Here is an 18,745-nt window from a genome sequence, read left to right as displayed (position 1 = left end):
ATGTTGTACATATGAATGATTCAAGAGAAACATGTTTTAACATGATCCAGTGGCTTACATTGTGAGCATGCAAATAGCAGGGTTGTGAATGTGTGTGACAGGAAAATGTTCTTTATAGTACACACTGTTTCTCTGGTAATGCTCATATTTATAGATAGAGTTATTACATATTATTATAAACATACATATTATACATGTAGAGTTGCTTGGCAACTTCACGGTGACGACAAGATTCTCTGGCTGTAGCCTCACTTCAAACACTTAGTTTTAAGTATATAGTGTAGATAACGCAAAAAGTCAGTGCACTGAAAGTACCCGGATGACCCCCTAAAAATGGTCAAAAAGTTCAGTGTGGAACGATGGACACTACGCGCACTAAACGGGCGCCATCTTGACTACAAAGGGGTCAAGATGGAGGGAGGGAACAGGGATGACGACCAGCAGCTGATTGGAAGAACGCGTCACATGGGTCTGGCTTCTCCCGCATTTCACAACAGAGCATAATGGCGGCTCGTTCAGAATATAATCTTGTACTTTACGAAAATAGTTCACCGAAACGTGTTTCTGAAAACATTTTAAATGAGAAATAGGCCATGCAGTTGCTGAATCTGTCTTCATTTCAGATCGACAAAGTTAAGTCAGTTTAAAAGATTTTCTGACCGACCGCTTGTCATTTCCGGTAAGCGTTTTAACATAAATGTTCCTTTTGGGACAATACAAATCAACGAAAGTGGGCAAACGGCAGTAAGTGGTCAGTGCACATTAGCAGTGTACTGACGGAAGTATGCGGAATGAGACACAGCCACAGCCATACATACACACACACACACACACACACACAAAAAAAAAAAAAAATACACAATCAAAAGATTGAATTCCATTTAATAACCAACAGAGATGCTGTATGTTTCTTCTAATGAAGCTCCATTAGCTTCATAATGTGTTAAGCTCATGCTTTAATGTGCATCCTAATGGTGATAATACCTTCCAGCCCGTACCAATGCGGGCTGGTTATCAGCGTAATTGAATTAAAATGACCTCATGGCATTAGTCAAAATTAGTAAAGGGGAGAAGACACAGCACACCCTGCTACCGAGTAATTACATAAAAAAAACACCCTTTTGCGTTCTGTTCGATTGTCTTTCACGTGCAGTGGGAGCTCACCTCGTCTTTGTATTTGATGATGTAGGAGTAGATCTCGTGCAGCGCAGACATACTGTTGAACTGGCTGAGGTGTAGGCGGGACTGCTCTGCCAGGTAGGCACTCATGTCCTGATCACTGATGGCTGGCATACGGGAGATATCGGAGTAATACCTAGAGGAAAGGTCAGACAGAGAGATTTACCTACTGCACCACTGGTATTCCGTCCAAAAGTTCACTCACCGGCTGAACTTGTTGGACTGGTTGTTAAATATTCTGAATGCAAACGGTGGCAGCTGGTGACCAGCCTTCTCACTGGGGGATTGATACAGTTCACATTTCGAGGTTCAATATTTAGCTGATGTTTCAGTATCTTGCTCAAAGACACTTTGACGGGACGAATGGACATGTGCACTGTGTATCATTCAATAACATATATAGGTTGACTCGTTTTTAAGGGACTGTAGCAAAACTATTTAAAGGGGAAGGGAGGGGTATTTTTTTTTGAAGATTTTTTTCACTTTGAGATTGCGTTGACTTATTTTAACTTACGTACGCAAGTTAACTTGTAAGTTAAGTACATAACTATGTCACGTTACGTACATATGTAAAATAAGAATGTTTACTAAACATACCTATTTTAACCCAACCCATGATCTGTTCCTAAACCTAACCAAGTCATTTTGTTGCCTAAACCTAACCAAACTTTAACCGTTTCACAACATTAACCACAACTTTAAAACTGTGACCATTATGTTTAGGTATGAGGATGTGTTGATCTGTTGACACCAGTAGGGGAGCTAATTTAGGAAACCTCCTGTGGGTCGCATTAGAGGTTAGGAACCGGTAGAAACAAAGGACCTATGTACCCATACGACCGGGTTGGAGGACGTGTTACATTCGTTGTCATCATCACTCCAGATTTATATTTTATTTTATTGCCTTGTGAGTTTATTATTTAAATACAGGTACACTGGTTATGACAGTCAACCACACATCTGATCTCCTACATATTAGGCTATAGCATCGTCTTATATATATCCATATACATTTTTACTATTTGGAATATAGGGTGGGGTGAAAATACTGTGCTCAACTCCATCAGCAGCGACAGAGCTGCCGTGTGTGTCCAGTCCACTCATTCACTGGCTGTAATAACGGTTTATTTTGAGGCTCTCTATTTAAAAATAGAGGGAATCGAGAGAGAAGATTCAGCCCCCCATCCCCATCCCAATAATTTTCGTACAGTCCCTTATCATGACTGAGCGTTAACTTGCACTTATTGAGGGCCATCTGGCCAGAGCAACAACAACCTTCACATTATCGACTCAGTGGTGTTGGCTGCTGCAGTGGAGCAAAATGTCCATGGAAAGCCAGGCAGGCAGAAAACAATACAGTATATTAAGAAAATCTCCTAATATTGAGCTGTACCCAGACCTGTTTGCAGAATCCATATCTCAACTATCATAAGGTTTACTGCAGCAGGGCAGGCTGGGGTTGAGTGTCGTTAGGAGGCATAATAGAAAACAAGCTTTAACTGCACCTAATTAACCATCACCTATAAATTCTTATCTCATACTGCCTTCAAATACTCCCTGCAAGCCTTAGGACTAACTGTAGCACATTTATGTACAGTGTGTTGCTCAAAATAAAGAAATGGGCCTTGGACCAGGATAACTGTCTGAGTCCTGCAGCAGCCAGAGGGAGGGGAGAATGCACAGCGGCCATATAATTTACTTTTTAACTAACATAGTTGAATCCAATTATTTAGTTTTATACATCATTTTTATCGCTAGCAGTTTATATTGTCTGTTCATGGCAATCTGGGTATGAGACAAAAATCCTGCCTCTTTCATCAACTCTTAAAACATCAATACAAGCTGCGGGAGGAGCTGTAATTCACATTGCCAAAGCTACTTAGAGACTATTGGACTCTTCCACACTCAGCAGAAACAAAGACTGTGGACAAGCATCGGCGGTGCATAACTTATCTTGAGTTTAGTTAAACATTATGGAGCTCAATAAAAGATGAAGGGTGAACCAGAGCACATTTTTTTCAGCTACCTTTTTTCTTGGACCTGAATTCACATGGCGAGTTTAAAATGTCACATGGTATTACAGATATTCTGTAATCTTGTGTACACTGTATTTCATATTTATGAGCCTGGATCAAGCTGTAATTACAGTATATGCTTTCTTTGCACTCATTTAATCGAACTGTGTACTCTGAGTCCAGTACAAAATGCTTCAAATGCTAGTAGCAGAAAAAGTTCAACCTTATGTTATGTTCTCACTATCTCACAGTTGCTTTTAGCTTAGTAGTTTAGAAGTGTAAATTAATTTTTTTTTAACTTCAATCTCTCAACCACATTTTTTTTTTAAAACTCTTTTTTTATTTTTTTCCCCCTTCCCCCCCTCCCAAATATTTTTTTTTTTTTTTCCCCTAGCATTTATTAACTGTGGACATGCTGTGTTTTTTTCTTCTTTTTCTAGTTTAATATTGATTTGAATTTGTCTGCGTTGAACTGAACTTACCTCTCCACCCAGTTCTTGTAGTTGGGGATGTCTTTAGCGTAGAGTAGCTTATTTGAAGGTGAGTCTTTTCCTAGTTTGTGTTCTGACGTTGAACAGGAGTCCATGAAGGTCTGGGCCACCACAGACAGACAGGCGTCCGTGATACTGTTCTTATGGATGTCAAATACAAACTGGGGGTTCTTGATGACGTTCACCCAGAACCGCAGAGGAAGACTGTAGCCGGAACACAGAATAGACACTTTATAAACACAAAATGAAATATAACCTAAAAATGTCCTGTATTAAAACATAATTTGAAGCGATTGAGTGCTTTGCTTTGGTTGCTTAATTTACTCTTGTTCACATCACACTACTTTGTGTTTTTTTTTCCTAATGGTTTATATAGTAATCTTGCTCAGTAAGCCCCATGGCCCCTTAGGCAATGTAGCAGCTTACAGGTAGTGTGTAATTGGTCACAACTTTACAAAGAAGTTCACCTAAATTCTGTGCAAATATAACATTTTAATGAAATAAACGCAAATAAATAATTTATGGAAAAAATATTGCAATGCCAGTCTGAAGATGCTATTAAATTATCCAGTAAATTATGACCAAGCATGAGACACAGCAACTGTTTAAATGATTTATGAATTTTGCAGACCTGGATTTATTGATTTAATACAATACGTTTTTCTGCAGTGTTGTTCACAAAGATATTTACTTTCCCGAGAGTACATAACATTATCTGGATCAGAAATATTATCAAAAACATTCAAAATGTACTCTCTCAGGGCTGCAAATAGGCATGTATCTTGATTTTTCCCGGAACAATCAGTTATTTGTTTGTTCAATAAAAAGTCAGAAAATAGTGAAAAATGGCCATTGAAAAGTCCAAAGTAATGTCATCACATGCTCTTTTTTGGCTGACAAACACTCCAAAACTTAAAGATATTTATTAACTATTACAAAAGACAAAGTAAAGCAACACCTCCACACATTTGAGAAGCTTGAACCAGGCAATGTTTGACGTGTTTGCTTAAATAAATGAATAAAATACACATATTTAAAAGCCACCAAATATCTACCAACTTTTTATTTTTGTATTACTAATATGTGTGGGAAGTCGGCCAGTTCCTAGTTAGGGAGAGACTCTAATGCAAACGTCATGAGGCCAAACTTGAAGATCTTTATGTGCTGGAGATGGAATTTTTATTGGACTGAATGGGGGTGCCATCTTGGAACAGTTCCCATAACATCCATGGTAATTACTTGAACTCTTTCACTTACCAGTTGCTCTTCCAGGTATGTCGTACGTCGTAGTCTGTGATGGAGTGTTTGTCGGCCTGCTCGTCCAGGAAGTCGAACATGTACTTGATGGCCAGCGGCAGCGCGCTGCCTCTTGGGGACGTAAGATAGACTCAAAAAGGTCATCCACAAAACTTTTAATGATAATGAACAAGAAACAAGATTTGATTAAATTCTCTTAACTGTTTTAATATGGAATTGAGTTTAGTGTTGTTTTCATCTATGAATGTATTCTATGGACATTTATTATTTTGATCAAGTTTGGTTGGTTTGGATGGCAGCACTTGTTTTTATGGATGTATTAATTAAACCTTGAACCTTGAATACAAGTTGACATGTTATATAACCAGCATGAGATGGTCATTATACATTGAGTAAACCATGCTTATAAGTAACAGCATAACCTTTTGTACTACTGTAGAATGCTGTATCATTTCGGCATTATTAGTGGGGTAATGTAAAGTGACACTTTGGATCCATTTAACGTTATGTAGCTGATAACGCTACGTCACGCCTAACGCCCCAATTTTCATCCAGGTGATATTGCTTATGGGTGTGTTTGGTTCTGTGATCATGGTGCAAAGGACCCTAGGGTGAAATTACTCCGAAACATCACTTTAAGCATTCTTATGCTGGTATTCACCATCACCCTCAAAAACATACAAAATATTCCAAAGTTGTATATACGTATGTTTAAAATCTACCTGTTAATTACTGTTGAAGAAGATCATCTTATGAAATCTCAGAAAGAAGGTACTTTAGAGAATGGCAATGAACATAGTTCCACTGTGACAGAATATATGTACAATTTCCAGCCACTTGTATCCGCAGCACCTGAATGGGCCATAAGTGTGTGCATTTTTAGTATGAATGGCCCCAGTGGGAATCACAGTTATAACCCACGCTTTGTGACTGCCTCGATCTGCAGAATCACAAACAGGAACCCCAGCTCTCGGATTTGGATGGCGCATTCCTCCAATGACAATGCTTCAACATAATCATATCAAATGTAGCTAAATGAATTTCCTTAACAACACATTTGTTTCCCAGACTTCTCCATCTGGCAGAATCTATTACTGAGGAAATGTTTGGGGATGGTATTTAGTCAGCCATTGCGAAAAGGAACAGGAATGAATTCTTTCCCAGTCGCGGATCAAAGTACTGAAATCTGCATAGACGAGACGGCGCGGGCAGACAGACACAGAAAGACAGCCATGGAGAGACAGGGACAAGATGAGCTTCTCAATTGCATTTGCCTCTGTTTTTTCTTCATGTATGGCCTCTTTAATCCTTCAACAAATTACCTGATTCCTGACACCACCTGTATCTGCCTCCCTGCACTCTGCACCACACGCCCAGCTTTTATTAATCTGTTTTTTCTTATAACTACTGGAAATTGAAAAACCGGCCCACTTGTAACTGCTGTCCATTGCTATATTTCTCTCCCCCTCTTACATCTAGGATAGAGACGATGAACTGAGAGACAATGAAGGCGTAAAGGAACGATAGGCAAGGATCCAAGATGTATGGAAATGTTATGGGTCTGTTTATACTTTTTATACCTTTCCTATCCTGAAATTGTACAGTAAGTAGGTTTAGTTCAAGTCTCAGATTTCCTCCCACAAACCAAAACAGTATGATTTAAAAAGTGGTCATTCCATTCAAACTGCACTGTTAGTGATAGGGCAATCGTTTAGCATGGGAAGGAGAAGAGTCCAAGCTTCACTTTTTTTCCACAGGGGTACCGCAAGGATCAGTGCTTGGTCCTCTTCCCTTCTCAATATATGCCACCAACCCTGGTCTGATTATCCGCTCACATGTTTTTTCTTTACCACTGCTGTGATGCTAATACCCAGCTCTATCTGTCCATGCTGTCAGACCATCCCACTATGTTAGCGTGAATCTCAGCCTGGCTCACTGATACCTCAATATGGATGATGAAACGTCCCCTTCTGATCAATCTTTTCAAGACTGAACTCCTTGTGATCTCAGCCAGTCCTTCGGTCTACTGTAACGCCATGCAGGCAGGGCTGCCAACACGCACACTAAAAACTCTACAAATGGTTTTAAATGGTTTTTAAACTGGCTCCTTCTTGCTGCTTCCAAGTTCAAGTCAGTATAGAGTGGCCACTTGCACGGCAGCAATTTCAACTCATTTCGTTATTCTCCTATGTGCTCCCTGTCTCTTTGGACAAAAGTCTAATAAATACATGTAAATGTAAAATGTATGTACCATTATTTGACATAGAAATGCCTTGAATTGTGATGATGTGATTCAATACAGTATATGACTCCTTTAGACCTGCAGACTTTGTGTACTAGTAGTTTCCTCTCCCATCAAATAGGTGAGGTGGATCCCTTTGTCTTAAAGAGATGATAATGTTGTGAATATTCCATTAGTCTGAGTTTCAGTGGTGAGTTTTACTGTTCCCCAATGGTCCCCAAAGTGCAGTGTTGGAGATTTTTTCACCATGACTGGAATAAACTCTTAAAACACTGGTGTGTAGTTTACTCCTTTTGTCTTACTTTTGTAGCTAGCAACCTGGTCAGGTAGATCTCAGAGACCATCTTGCTGCCTCGGTCGCCTTCCCTTTGGTCCGAGTGGTCGTGGTTCTTCACCAGATGCCACAATTTGGTTCCACTCTCCAGGTCAGGGGTGATCATGGGTGTTCGGGATCGTAGGCTATCTGGACTACTGGCTGTCCTCAGCATACTCTCTAAAGCCACAAACACAAAACAGAATTATGTGGAAGAACTATGTCAGCTTTTGTTATAAACTTTGTGATTCAGTAAACAAAAAAAGGCTGATTTCCCTTATTAGAGCCCATTTTTAGAGTTTGAAAAACCAGCAAATATTGCAGCCTATTCTTCTCCTTCTCACAGGTTATACAGTAGATGTAAAAACATGTAGAATCTCATTACCTGACAGGTAATCGACCAATAAACACCGAAAACTCTTTCCTACATTCTTCTCTCTCTTTTACAGACTGTGACTCACACTTCCCCTCCCCTTTTCCCCAGCATCTATGTCTGCTTCATTATTCATGGCGTGAGTGTCAAAGTTGATTAGAGCGAAGCAAGGAGATGCATATCTACGACTTTTCCATTTAGTATGGAGAGGGGAAAAGCAACCAGGCAGGTGATGTGCACATGGGGGGAGGAGAGAACTATCTCCTAACTAGCTGTTGCTCCTGGGGAAGAAGGCATATGGAATGAATAGAAGAGGTGGAGAGATAGTTGAGAGTTGCTGATGCATGTTGCAATCCCCTTATGTTTGGTGAAAGGATAGAGAGGAGATGGCAAAGGGGGTGGGTGGGTGGGTGAAATGGACAGACAGACAAAGAAGGTCAGGAGAGAGAGGGGTGAAATGGAGAGTAATGGGAGAGTACGGGATAGAAAAGTGAAAGAGGCTGAGTGAGGTGGTGTCTAGTGCTGTTGTTGCTCTTGCCGGCGGGGTGCTGAGTGGGTTTGATTTCAAACCCATCATTGCCACTGGTGGCCAACATTTACCTGTGCTCATAAACACACACACACACACACACACACACACACACACACACACACACACACGAGCGCACATAGATCCACATGATCGCAATTAAAGGCAAATATGAACATGGAAAGACAAGTTTTTTTAGAGTGAGATGATGACTCATAAAACCAAACCTTTCATTTTAGAAAGAATTTTCCCCAGTTACATTTCTCTCCACAAATCCAGCACTCAAACATTGTAGGTGTTGTGTGATGCATTTATTCAGAGTCGAGGCGCCTCTAAATCAATACTAAACTAAACTTCTTACTACAAAATCTGAGGTATTTGAGAGTGGCTATAAGCAATATTTATAATTGCTTAAAGAGACAGGCGCTCCAACAGAGGGTGAATACAGGTGCAGCAGCCATTGGCAGTATTAGAAAAACTCATGTTAACATGTTATAGTAGAAACACAAAATACACACGCACGCAAGCACGCAAGCATGCACTCAAAGACCACCACTTATAGAAGACCAGCACGTCTATATTTGATGACTGGGTTAGATTTAGTAGCAGAGCTCTCACTCTCCTGTTCATTTCAGGTAACACAATTGTTATTGGAATCAGCCCTCAATGTATAAAAACTCTGATAAAGAGGCATGTCTATGTTGTGGGTATCAGGTAGGCAAAGCATAACTGCAACATGATTCCAAATGAATTTCTTACAGCCGAAGAAGATTGTGATGCATGTCATACCCTCTCTCTACCTGTGTTCCCTCACTATCTCTACAGTGCCAATAGAGGTAACAATGCTACCCCCAAAGTGTTATGTCTATTTGCATATTACCCACACACAAATAAGATTATATACGATTTATATGGGTGCTTTTAGTGAAAATCCAGGTTGCTGTTAGTCTAGATCAGTCCCGAGCCGTGCATGCCTGAGGGTCACTACCCATTTTTGTTATCGGACAAGGGTCCAGTCTTTTACTGCAGAGTGATTTATCTTCTAAATAGTTTAATTCTCCAGTGAAGTATACCATATTGATGCCGGGCCTCTGTCTATCGCTGACTGCCAGGTGCACTCTCTCTTTCACTCTGTCAGCTGGGGATCGAGGTGTCTACTTTAATGTCTGTCATTCACGAGCTGTTTGGAAATAGCTGTGGAATAGCCTTGGCCTGGGCAGATAGCAATGGATAAAAAGGATTGCCATTCACAAAGAATGGAGCACAATCATGGCCACGATAAACAAGAGAAAGAGCGAATGAAAGAGTGAAAGGGTGTGTGTGTGTGTGTGTGTGGGGGGGGGAGTGTAGGCAGTTAGAGGGATGGGAATCATTGACAGAATGATTTAAATAGGGTCAATTCAAAAGAGGAATGGGAGACGTACCGTATCTGCTGAGGCTCTTGGTGAAGGTGGAGGAGTTGGAAATGTTATAGGCAGAGTTCTGCTTTGGCACCAGGGCGATCACCGAGCCATCTGTTACCTGCACACCAAGACACACACCAAAATATTCACTGGGTAAATCCAACCCAGCTGTTGCTTGTGCTTGTTTTGTGTGCACGTCGGTGCTTGTGTACCTGATAGTGAGCCAGTGTGTTGAGGCGTTTCCAGTCATTGTCGATCTTAGTTGTGACGTCTTCATCCTGCAGAATGATTCTGGCCATCCGGCCTTGACGCCATTCTTCAGGAAGAGGGAACAGAGGTTTAGAGCAAAGAACACTACACAAGTACTCTGAGTGTGTTTGGGTTTCTTTTGGTCTTGCAGTGCGGTCAGATATCATTTTAGTTGTTTGTAAATGCTAATCATGTTCCCTCACTTTTCATGAATTAAGTCTTGATCCCTGTGGGGAAAAAAAACACCTTTGCTCAGGTTACTGAAGAAAATATCAGAAACGTGCACTGTGCACAACTTGCCATGTTTCTGTACTGGCTTGTGATTTCTCTATTTGCAGCACATTTCTTGTATGCTGCGTAAGGATTGTCAGTGTGTTTCCCACTTCTCCACTTTTTTGAGAAATTAAATTACTTCAAGTCACTTAAAGCTGCACATATCAATATTTTCTTTTATCGGCAACCTGCTGTTCCACTCAGCTCAACTGAGCTTTTTAGAATCTTTCAGCTCATTGTTTGGGTTTTAGGGCCCACAACTTTACTGTTTGGGATCACTCTCAACACTCCTGTCAACCCCAGCTAATATGATCACAGCTAATAAAGCTCTGAAAAAAAACAAAACACTGTACACTACCTGTCCAGCACCAAAAGGCACGCAGACAAAGGTAGCTACTAGATAGCTAACATGTGGAGCATTTAGCAACTAGAAAGCCAGATATTTCCCCTTGGAAGTTGACAGAGACCAAAACAGAGCTAAAAGGAGAGTAAATATCGGATGTACAGTACATTCACCAGGTGGATACAAACACGACTCCAAATTAATTCTTCTATTGCACCGTGTCTGCAGGATATGTAAATGAGCAAAGGAGGATAATGTGTGAATGTTCTGTTTACAGGTTGTTTGCGATGCCTCCACACAGCCAACATGCCAGCAGCCAAAATTAATTAATGCGTGCTTATTTCAAATATTAATTGATTCTGGTCCCAGTCTATAGTGTTTATTGCAGCTTCAGTTGTTTGCCCCTTTTCTCAATAAATTAACATAATTGTGCCTTCTAGAACAAAACAAGCAAATAAACAAAAATCGCCAATGTCAAGACAATGTCACGTTCACTTCAATAGGTAAGGAGTAGAGGCGGAGAGGTTTGAGTTGTAATTAGATTTTTAGGGAAGTTGTAGTGTACAGTGTGGAACTAAGTTTACAAGACACATCTATGGCATGGAGCGGTTCACATAAGCATGCCTCTGGACCGCCATCTTGGCCAGTAATTACATCTATCTCATACAGTTAGAACGTGCATGCACGTACAGTGTTGTGTTGTCTTACCCAGGTCCATATCAGAAGCCTTGGGCCTTTGTGAATAGGGGCTGCCCTTGTACACTGCATCGAGCAGCTTCTCTTTGACCTGAGTGATGGTGTCACAGTTCAGACACTTGACCGTCACCTCTTGGGCGTTCTCATTCTCTGGGTTTACACAGTGCAACGTCTGGCGGAAAAAAAAACAGGTGGAAACAAAGGGAAATGAAAAACAGACACAACAATTTAGGCTTTAGGCAGAGACACTGCAAAAACGTTGCCAACTAGTGAGATTTTTGGATGATTGGTTAGGTGCATTTGAATGTACATGACAGCGTTTTCACACCTAGTTTGTTTGCAGCAGCCGTTTTTAAAACCTGGACATTTTCCTAGTCCGTTCAGTTTGTTCAGGGCTATAATAACTCAGCATTCGCACATGGGTGCAGACCAAAAACAACTGTAGCAGACGAGTAGAGTAGGTTTGTCTGAATGTTTCCAATCCAAACCTGAAGTGCTTTGTTTGGAGAGAGAACACTGGGCAATTAGTTCACGTTCTCCCTCCCAACACAACTGATGCTGAAGCGCCATGTTTACCCTGGAAGGAATCCTTCCCCACAGTTGACTTTCTGACCAATTAAGCAACTGTTGGCCGCCACATTTCAGCTGCTGATTAGTTAAGAGCTTGCTTTAAAATTGTCATCGTCAAAAGTGACTGAAGCTTTACAACTCATCAAGTGATTCAGAGCAAAGCCTCAAGACACAATGCGTTTACTGACCAGTGTTTTGTAGTCAATCTGTTGCCTGATGAGTTTATCCTCACTGAGGGAGTAGCGGGCCTCTCCTGTGATGGCGTCTATGGGTCCCTTTTCCATCTGCTGCTTGATGGCACAGTAAAGCATGAACAGAGGCTCCCCGGCACACTCCTGGTGAGGGAGCAGACAGACAAGAGAGGAGTTGCCAGCAGTTCAACCAAAGAGTGATTTTTATTTCCCAGATTCTTTCATTTGAATAAGTGTTAGAGGCCTAAAGGGGGAACAGGTGTCCAGTAGTTCGTGAAAAAAAGCAAAAATGAGAGAAGATCCTGAAAAAAAACCCCGCAATGTTGCACAGGTATTTATTTCCTTTGTTATCCCATGAATCATCTCACAATCCCTAAGAGGGGTTAAAATACAGTGTAGCCATCCAATTAGTAACACAGTGATTCAACTCAAAAGCCAGTTGATGAAAGCATTTATATCTGCTTTGCTGACAGCTCTGGGGGATATCTAAGGATGTTGCAAATTAGTGTCAGGGGCGCAAGATTTCTCAATTTAGTGTAGAATTTGGAAGCAGATGTAAATGCTGAAAGCCCAGTACATCTGATGTGCAAAGAGTGTCGTTAAATAAGGGCTAATAACGGAGCTGTTTTGACGTAAGTCAAGCGTGTCTGGAAAGTAATGAAGAGCAGAGAAGAAAAGTGTTTTCTGCTGCTGAACTTGGAATATTGGTTAAAGAGAAACTTTTTTGCAGGCATGCATTTATCCCACAAGAAGAAGGCTGTATGTGAGAAAAAATATATATAAATAGCAACCAAAAAGATAAATGACTATATGATTTCAAGTCAAATAATATACATGTATCAGCCTACTTAAAGCATTACTGGCTGCTTCACTCACATTGCACTTTGCTTGAGCAGCTGTGAAATACTGAAAGCCAGGAAAATACGTGCAAAATATGTGGCATGTTTTTCAGCAAGTTTCTCTCTCACTCACTGTTTTAACCTGGCTATAGTCTCTCGCCCTCCTTATGTGTCAGTAAAACAGCGCTGCAGATTTTACACCTCCTTTTCCCACATTACATTTCAGACGCAACCTTCTCTGCCACAGTTTCCGGTGATGAATCTGGTGCTGCAGCTTTTTGTATTAATTTCCATTCCTTCCTCCCATATTGTGTGCCTCTGAACAGGAATGTCTTAAAATACATGTTGCATGAGACCAAACATGCACTCTTCAGCTGTGCTCTTGCATTTTACTGGCACAAAAGCGGTCCTTTCTTAAAAGACGAAAAATGCAATTTGACTGTTTAGCGCCTAAGGAAGGGCCATGAATCCTCACTAAATATACCCATCTGTGTCTAGGGGCAGCAAGTTCCACTTAGTCAAACTAGCTATAAGTAATGGAATTCATAACATGATTTCTGTGAGTTATGTGTATAAAATGTAGTTTGACATGCATGGTGACAAGATTCTACTTTCTCTCTTGGCGTGCAAAAACAAAACCACAGAGCAGTAGTTCACTAATGGTCCAAAAAGTAAGCAGGTTTCTATTCCAATCAGACACAACACCTGCAAATGGAGACTAATGATTAATATAAGTTAATGCAGTTATAGATTGGATTATTTAAAGTGTCCATGTTATGCTTTTTGGCTTCTTCCCTTTCCTTTATGGTGTTATATATCTTTTCTGTGCACGTTTTAGATTTACAAAGTGAAAAAGCCCAAAGTCCACCCAAAGGGACTTACCATTTCCAACAGAACACTGTTCACAAACTGCTCCAAACAGCTCTATTGTAGTCCAGCCTTTACTTCCGTGACAAACGTGCGTTACTTTGAAACACACGTTATAATGCTCACCTAGCTGCTAGTGTGGCACGCCCTCATACTCTGCTTCTGACTGGCTAGTAGTCCTTACCTAGCTACTGCGCATGTGCGACTCCCAACAAAGATGGTACAGAAGTGAGATGTCTCGCTCTGTAGCTAAAACAGAGAGCTCAACACACAGGGTGAAAAGAGGAGCTGCAGCAATATGCAGTACAACAAAAATATGGTGTTTTTTGAAAATGAAACCATGTAAACCTATTCTGGTACAACCTCTAAATACAATTATGAACCTGAAAATGATGATAATATGAACACTTTAAGTCTTTGAAAAGTGCTGATTGAAATAACATAATTTAAAAGGTCCAATGTGTGGGAATTTCTCCCATCTAGCGTTGAGATCATATATCGCAATCAACTCTCTCGCACCACACAGTTCAAAGTACGTATTACAGCTAAGGTAGCCTTCACGCTTCAAAAAGCCGGTCTCTTGCTCTTTTCAATCTCCTTTTTCTTTTTCTGGACGAAGAAGAAGAATCCGGTTCCTGAAATTTGGATTTTGAATACGTGTGGTCCTCCATGTTTCCTTCTTCAAACTTGTCGGGGCCGAGAAGCGACGATACCCATTAGCAGCATTAGCAGCACCTGTGAGTTTGTCATGTGACAGCGAAAATGTGAAAGGCGGAGCAGTATGTCCTGTATGTCCCTTACAGGCTAACATATTTCAAGATGGCGAATATACAGCGTCTACCCCCAGTTCATGCGAATGCAAATGTAAAATTTCAAGCCAAAAGGAATACTTGGAATTGATGGTGGAGGTAAATATTCATGAAAAAGGACAATTTTGTGAACGGGCAACACAGATTTTGATAATGAACAACTAAACACGTTACACACTGGACCTCTAAAGTTCTCTATCCTGCTTATCTTTTACTCGTGGTAGGGTATTTTCTCATCCATCTCCTGACCATTCCCAAAATCCACCCACACCGCTATAACATTTATATATAACATAACTCTCAGCAGTATTAGCATGAAACTGTTGTGTCATCAGGTTATCAGGTGAAGCGACAGGTCAAACAACTTGCTGATATTATTATCAGATCCTAAAAGGCAGATATGGAAATTTCCAGGCTGACCCTGGGAGTCAGAATCCAGCCTGTAAGATGCAGACGGAAAGCGGTATAAAAAAATTTGACAGATTTCAATATGTACAGCCAAAAAAAGGAATTTTTGTACAGCGATGGTATTTCAGTGTAAGCATCTGGTGAAGTGATCTTGGTCTCGGACTTAAAGGTCCCATGGCATGAAAATTTCACTTTATGAGGTTTTTTAACATTAATATGAGTTCCCCCAGCCTGTCTATGGTCCCCCAGTGGCTAGAAATGGTGATAGGTGTAAACCGAGCCCTGGGTATCCTGCTCTGCCTTTGAGAAAATGAAAGCTCAGATGAGCCGTTTTGGAATCTGCTTGTTATGAGGTCATAACAAGCAAGGTTACCTCCCCTTTCTCTGCTTTGCCCGCCCAGAGAATTTGGCCCACCCATGAGAGAGAGACATCATGGCTTTCAAACGAGAAAAGTGGCAGTTGGTCAAGGCCACACCCCCACCATCCACCTTGCCACTCCCTCCCTCCTCCTCAATAGCTTCAGACACAGAAATGGCACATCCTAAGGAAAGCTCATTGTAGGACTGGTTCTAGTGGCTGTAGTTCTGCACCAAAGCTGAATTTTGGGAAAGAGACTTCAGATACAGTATTAGGGGACCACTAAGGTCTATATAAAAGCATCCAAAGAGCACCATGTCATGGGACCTTTAAAGCAGCGCTACATCAATCTTTTCAGTTCTCTCCCATTGTCTACATTACAGAGCTCATGCGACCACCAGACACAGATGTTATAAATATGTTTCCCACTCTCCGCGCCATCAAAGACACTTGCCAATCAATAGTGTGATTAGTCATCACTTGGCTTCAAGGAAAACACTCCCGACTGAAGTAGCAGCAGTTTAGAGGGGAGAGAGAGGACACATCACCAATACTCATCCTGACGAGAGTTTAATGATTGACCGAGCAGTGCTCAGGGAGATACTTCAGACTGGGTGTGTGTCTGTGTGTCTGTGTGTGTGTGTGTGTGTGTGTATGTGTTGGAAATGCACGAGGTCAGAAGAGAACTGGGGAAAGTACTAATGTATCTGTCGCACCTTCAAGCACACTCGCCTTTTCTTTCTATCACACACAAATCCTTCCTTTTTCCGGTCTTTTTTCCCCCCCTTTCTCTCCCCTGTAATACACCAATCCTTAACCCCTTACTGTTGTTGCATTTTCCTTCTCTATTTCTTAATCTCTCTCTTTCACATTTGTAAATTCAATATTCTCATGTTCTTCATGTAGCTACTTTTAATTCTGTATATGTTGCCAATGTATATGATGCTAAACTATTGGTTTTAATGAGCTAAAACAGGTTAAGCCAGTAAATTATACACTGATTCCAAAGAATTAATGAAACGCTCTTAGCTAGTCTTTACTTCTTTTTTTTTTTTTTCACGTCAATTACTGGAAAAAAAAATTTAGCCTACTAAAAATGTACAAAGGCTATAATTAAGATTACAATAATAACAATCAGCAATTAGCATTCAACTTTGCAGTTCCCCTCAGCTCTATGGGGCTTTGAGGCATCCTTCAGAACACTTTGGATTTCCAGGCCGCAACTATACTGTTTTGGGTTTAATCTCAACGCTATAGGGGTCGTTTTTGGCTAAATGCTCTAAAAACCGACTGTGTGTGACTTGCCCTCCTCCAGTTGGCAGACGGACAAAGTTAGTGACCGGCTGGTGAACACAGTGAAGCACTTAGCAGCTAAAGAGACAGACATTTCCTCCAGGAGTTGGATTACATAAGCAACTGTTTGCTAACAAGTAATGTCAGTATTGTTTCTGTGGCCTCCAAATGGCCAAAACAATTCATAAAAAAAATCTGTTAAGTTTTTAATCTTAAAGTCCCTAAAAGTATTGCAATTAAACATTCTGAAAAGAGACAAATTACATAATTTTTTCAATCATTATTTTTTTGTGTGTGATTATTTTTGGGTATTTTTGTAGAGCATGAAGGGGGGAGAGAGATGGGGGAATGACATGCAGCAAAGAGACACAGGTCAGAGTCAAACCGGCAGCCGCTGCATCGAGTTGTAAACTTCTACATATGGGCGCGCGCTCTACCAGATGAGCAACCCAGGCGCCCTTTTCTATCAGTTTTAAAAATGTATTTACACCCTAACATTACTTGAATTCCCCCCCTTCTCATTTCTCTCTCCTACCTTACACTACTCTAACTTTTACCCTTTATCTTTTACCTCCTTCCTGTCTCTCCTCCGCTTCCTTTCATTTTTTAACTCCTAATTGTCATGTCCCCCTCTTTTCTTCTTCCCACCTCTAACCCCTTCCTCTCCGACTCTCCCACCAACCATTCCCCTCTCTCTCTTCCCTTCCTCATTCCGCCGCTTAACGAGAACCTCGTTAGCATCTGGGCCAATTAGGTGGGCAGCTGCTAACGAGACAGAGCGAGCACACAATCACGCCGTTATGATTCCACTTCGGCTTTCGCCTCCCTCGCTCGGCCGCTGCATGCTTATCTACGATATTTGCCTTCACTCCACATAGTGGCTTCATTAAAGCTCCCTAATTGCATGCTGACATTTACACTTCAGGGATATAATGATGTCTCTTGCTGTACCGAGAGAGCAGTTGGCTCAGATTCATCGCTATCACTGGAAAATCAGCAATGCACAGGGACATTGTGGGGGTATTGTTTTTTTTTTAAAGAAATAGAAAAGTTAACTGGTTTAGGTGCATTTTGAGCACAAAATACATGCATTCACTATGAGCAAGCTATCTATACAATATATAATCAGAATGAAAGAATGACATCCTATTTAATGCCATCTAATGGCAGTTACAAACCAACCAGACGGCCAACCGTCGGCAGAAAAGCCAGTCGGACTGATCAGTCTCCCGGAGTTGGTCCAAAAAGTGCCACAGAACACACCAAAGAGACGAGACGTAATACGTCTCCATAACAGCAGGCGGCGCTAATCTGTATTGTTGCCCCAAACAATTAAACCGGCAGCTGATTGGACGAACGCGTCACATGGGTTTGTTTTCTCCGGAAATTCAAAGCCAGACTGTCATGGCGGCCGTTCAGAATACGATCTCATATTGTACTAAAATAGTTCACTGAAACATGTTTCTGAAAACATTTTAAGCGAGAAATAGGCCATGCAGCTGCTGAATCTGTCTTCATTTCAGATCGACAAAGGTCAGTTTAAAAGATTTCCGTCAGATTTTGAGAGACTCTAGTCACGCACATTCCGCTCGCCATTTCCGGGTGAGTCCCGACTGCCCTGTCTCCGACTGAGCACGTCAGGTCGGCCAAAGTGAAGGCCGACAGCCCCTCAGATGGACGACGGCACGGAACACACCGAACAGACTCGAGTCACTGACCTCGCCAGACTGTCCAACGGCCGATTATCGGGTTGGTGTGTCAGCGCCTTTACACAGTTTTCCCCTAAAAGTACTCAACTCTCTACATGTTTGGCTGACTATGTGACTGTGATATCGTATTGCAGTCAGAATGTGATTAGGATTAAAAACGGCATGTAATGACAATTTTACAATTTGTAACTACTGAGAGCGCAGACTTCCACCAAAGGCCAAATGCCCTATCTTGAAATATTAACGGAAGTGAAAAATCATTTTTGTGTATCCACCCTGCAATTCAAATCCGCTCCCAGCAATGTAATGACTTCTTCTCTGGCCCATGCTACACCCTT

General features: G+C 41.2%; 1 protein-coding gene across 1 annotated transcript in view; it reads right to left on the bottom strand.

The window, feature by feature from the left end:
• LOC120559298 (plexin-A1-like) overlaps window positions 1-18,745 on the bottom strand; it is a 296,826-nt gene that overhangs the window by 7,786 nt on the left and 270,295 nt on the right. The window contains 9 exon segments of the mRNA XM_039800924.1: window positions 1,165-1,315; window positions 3,677-3,889; window positions 4,943-5,066; window positions 5,069-5,094; window positions 7,473-7,677; window positions 9,824-9,920; window positions 10,015-10,118; window positions 11,376-11,535; window positions 12,122-12,268. Coding sequence (XP_039656858.1) covers window positions 1,165-1,315; window positions 3,677-3,889; window positions 4,943-5,066; window positions 5,069-5,094; window positions 7,473-7,677; window positions 9,824-9,920; window positions 10,015-10,118; window positions 11,376-11,535; window positions 12,122-12,268 — 1,227 coding nt within the window.

This window comes from Perca fluviatilis, chromosome 5, assembly GCF_010015445.1.
Source record: "Perca fluviatilis chromosome 5, GENO_Pfluv_1.0, whole genome shotgun sequence".
In the NCBI taxonomy this organism is placed as follows: Eukaryota; Metazoa; Chordata; class Actinopteri; order Perciformes; family Percidae; genus Perca; species Perca fluviatilis.
The sequence above is the reverse complement of the archived record's forward strand: the minus strand, read 5'-3'. Positions and strand labels throughout refer to the sequence as shown.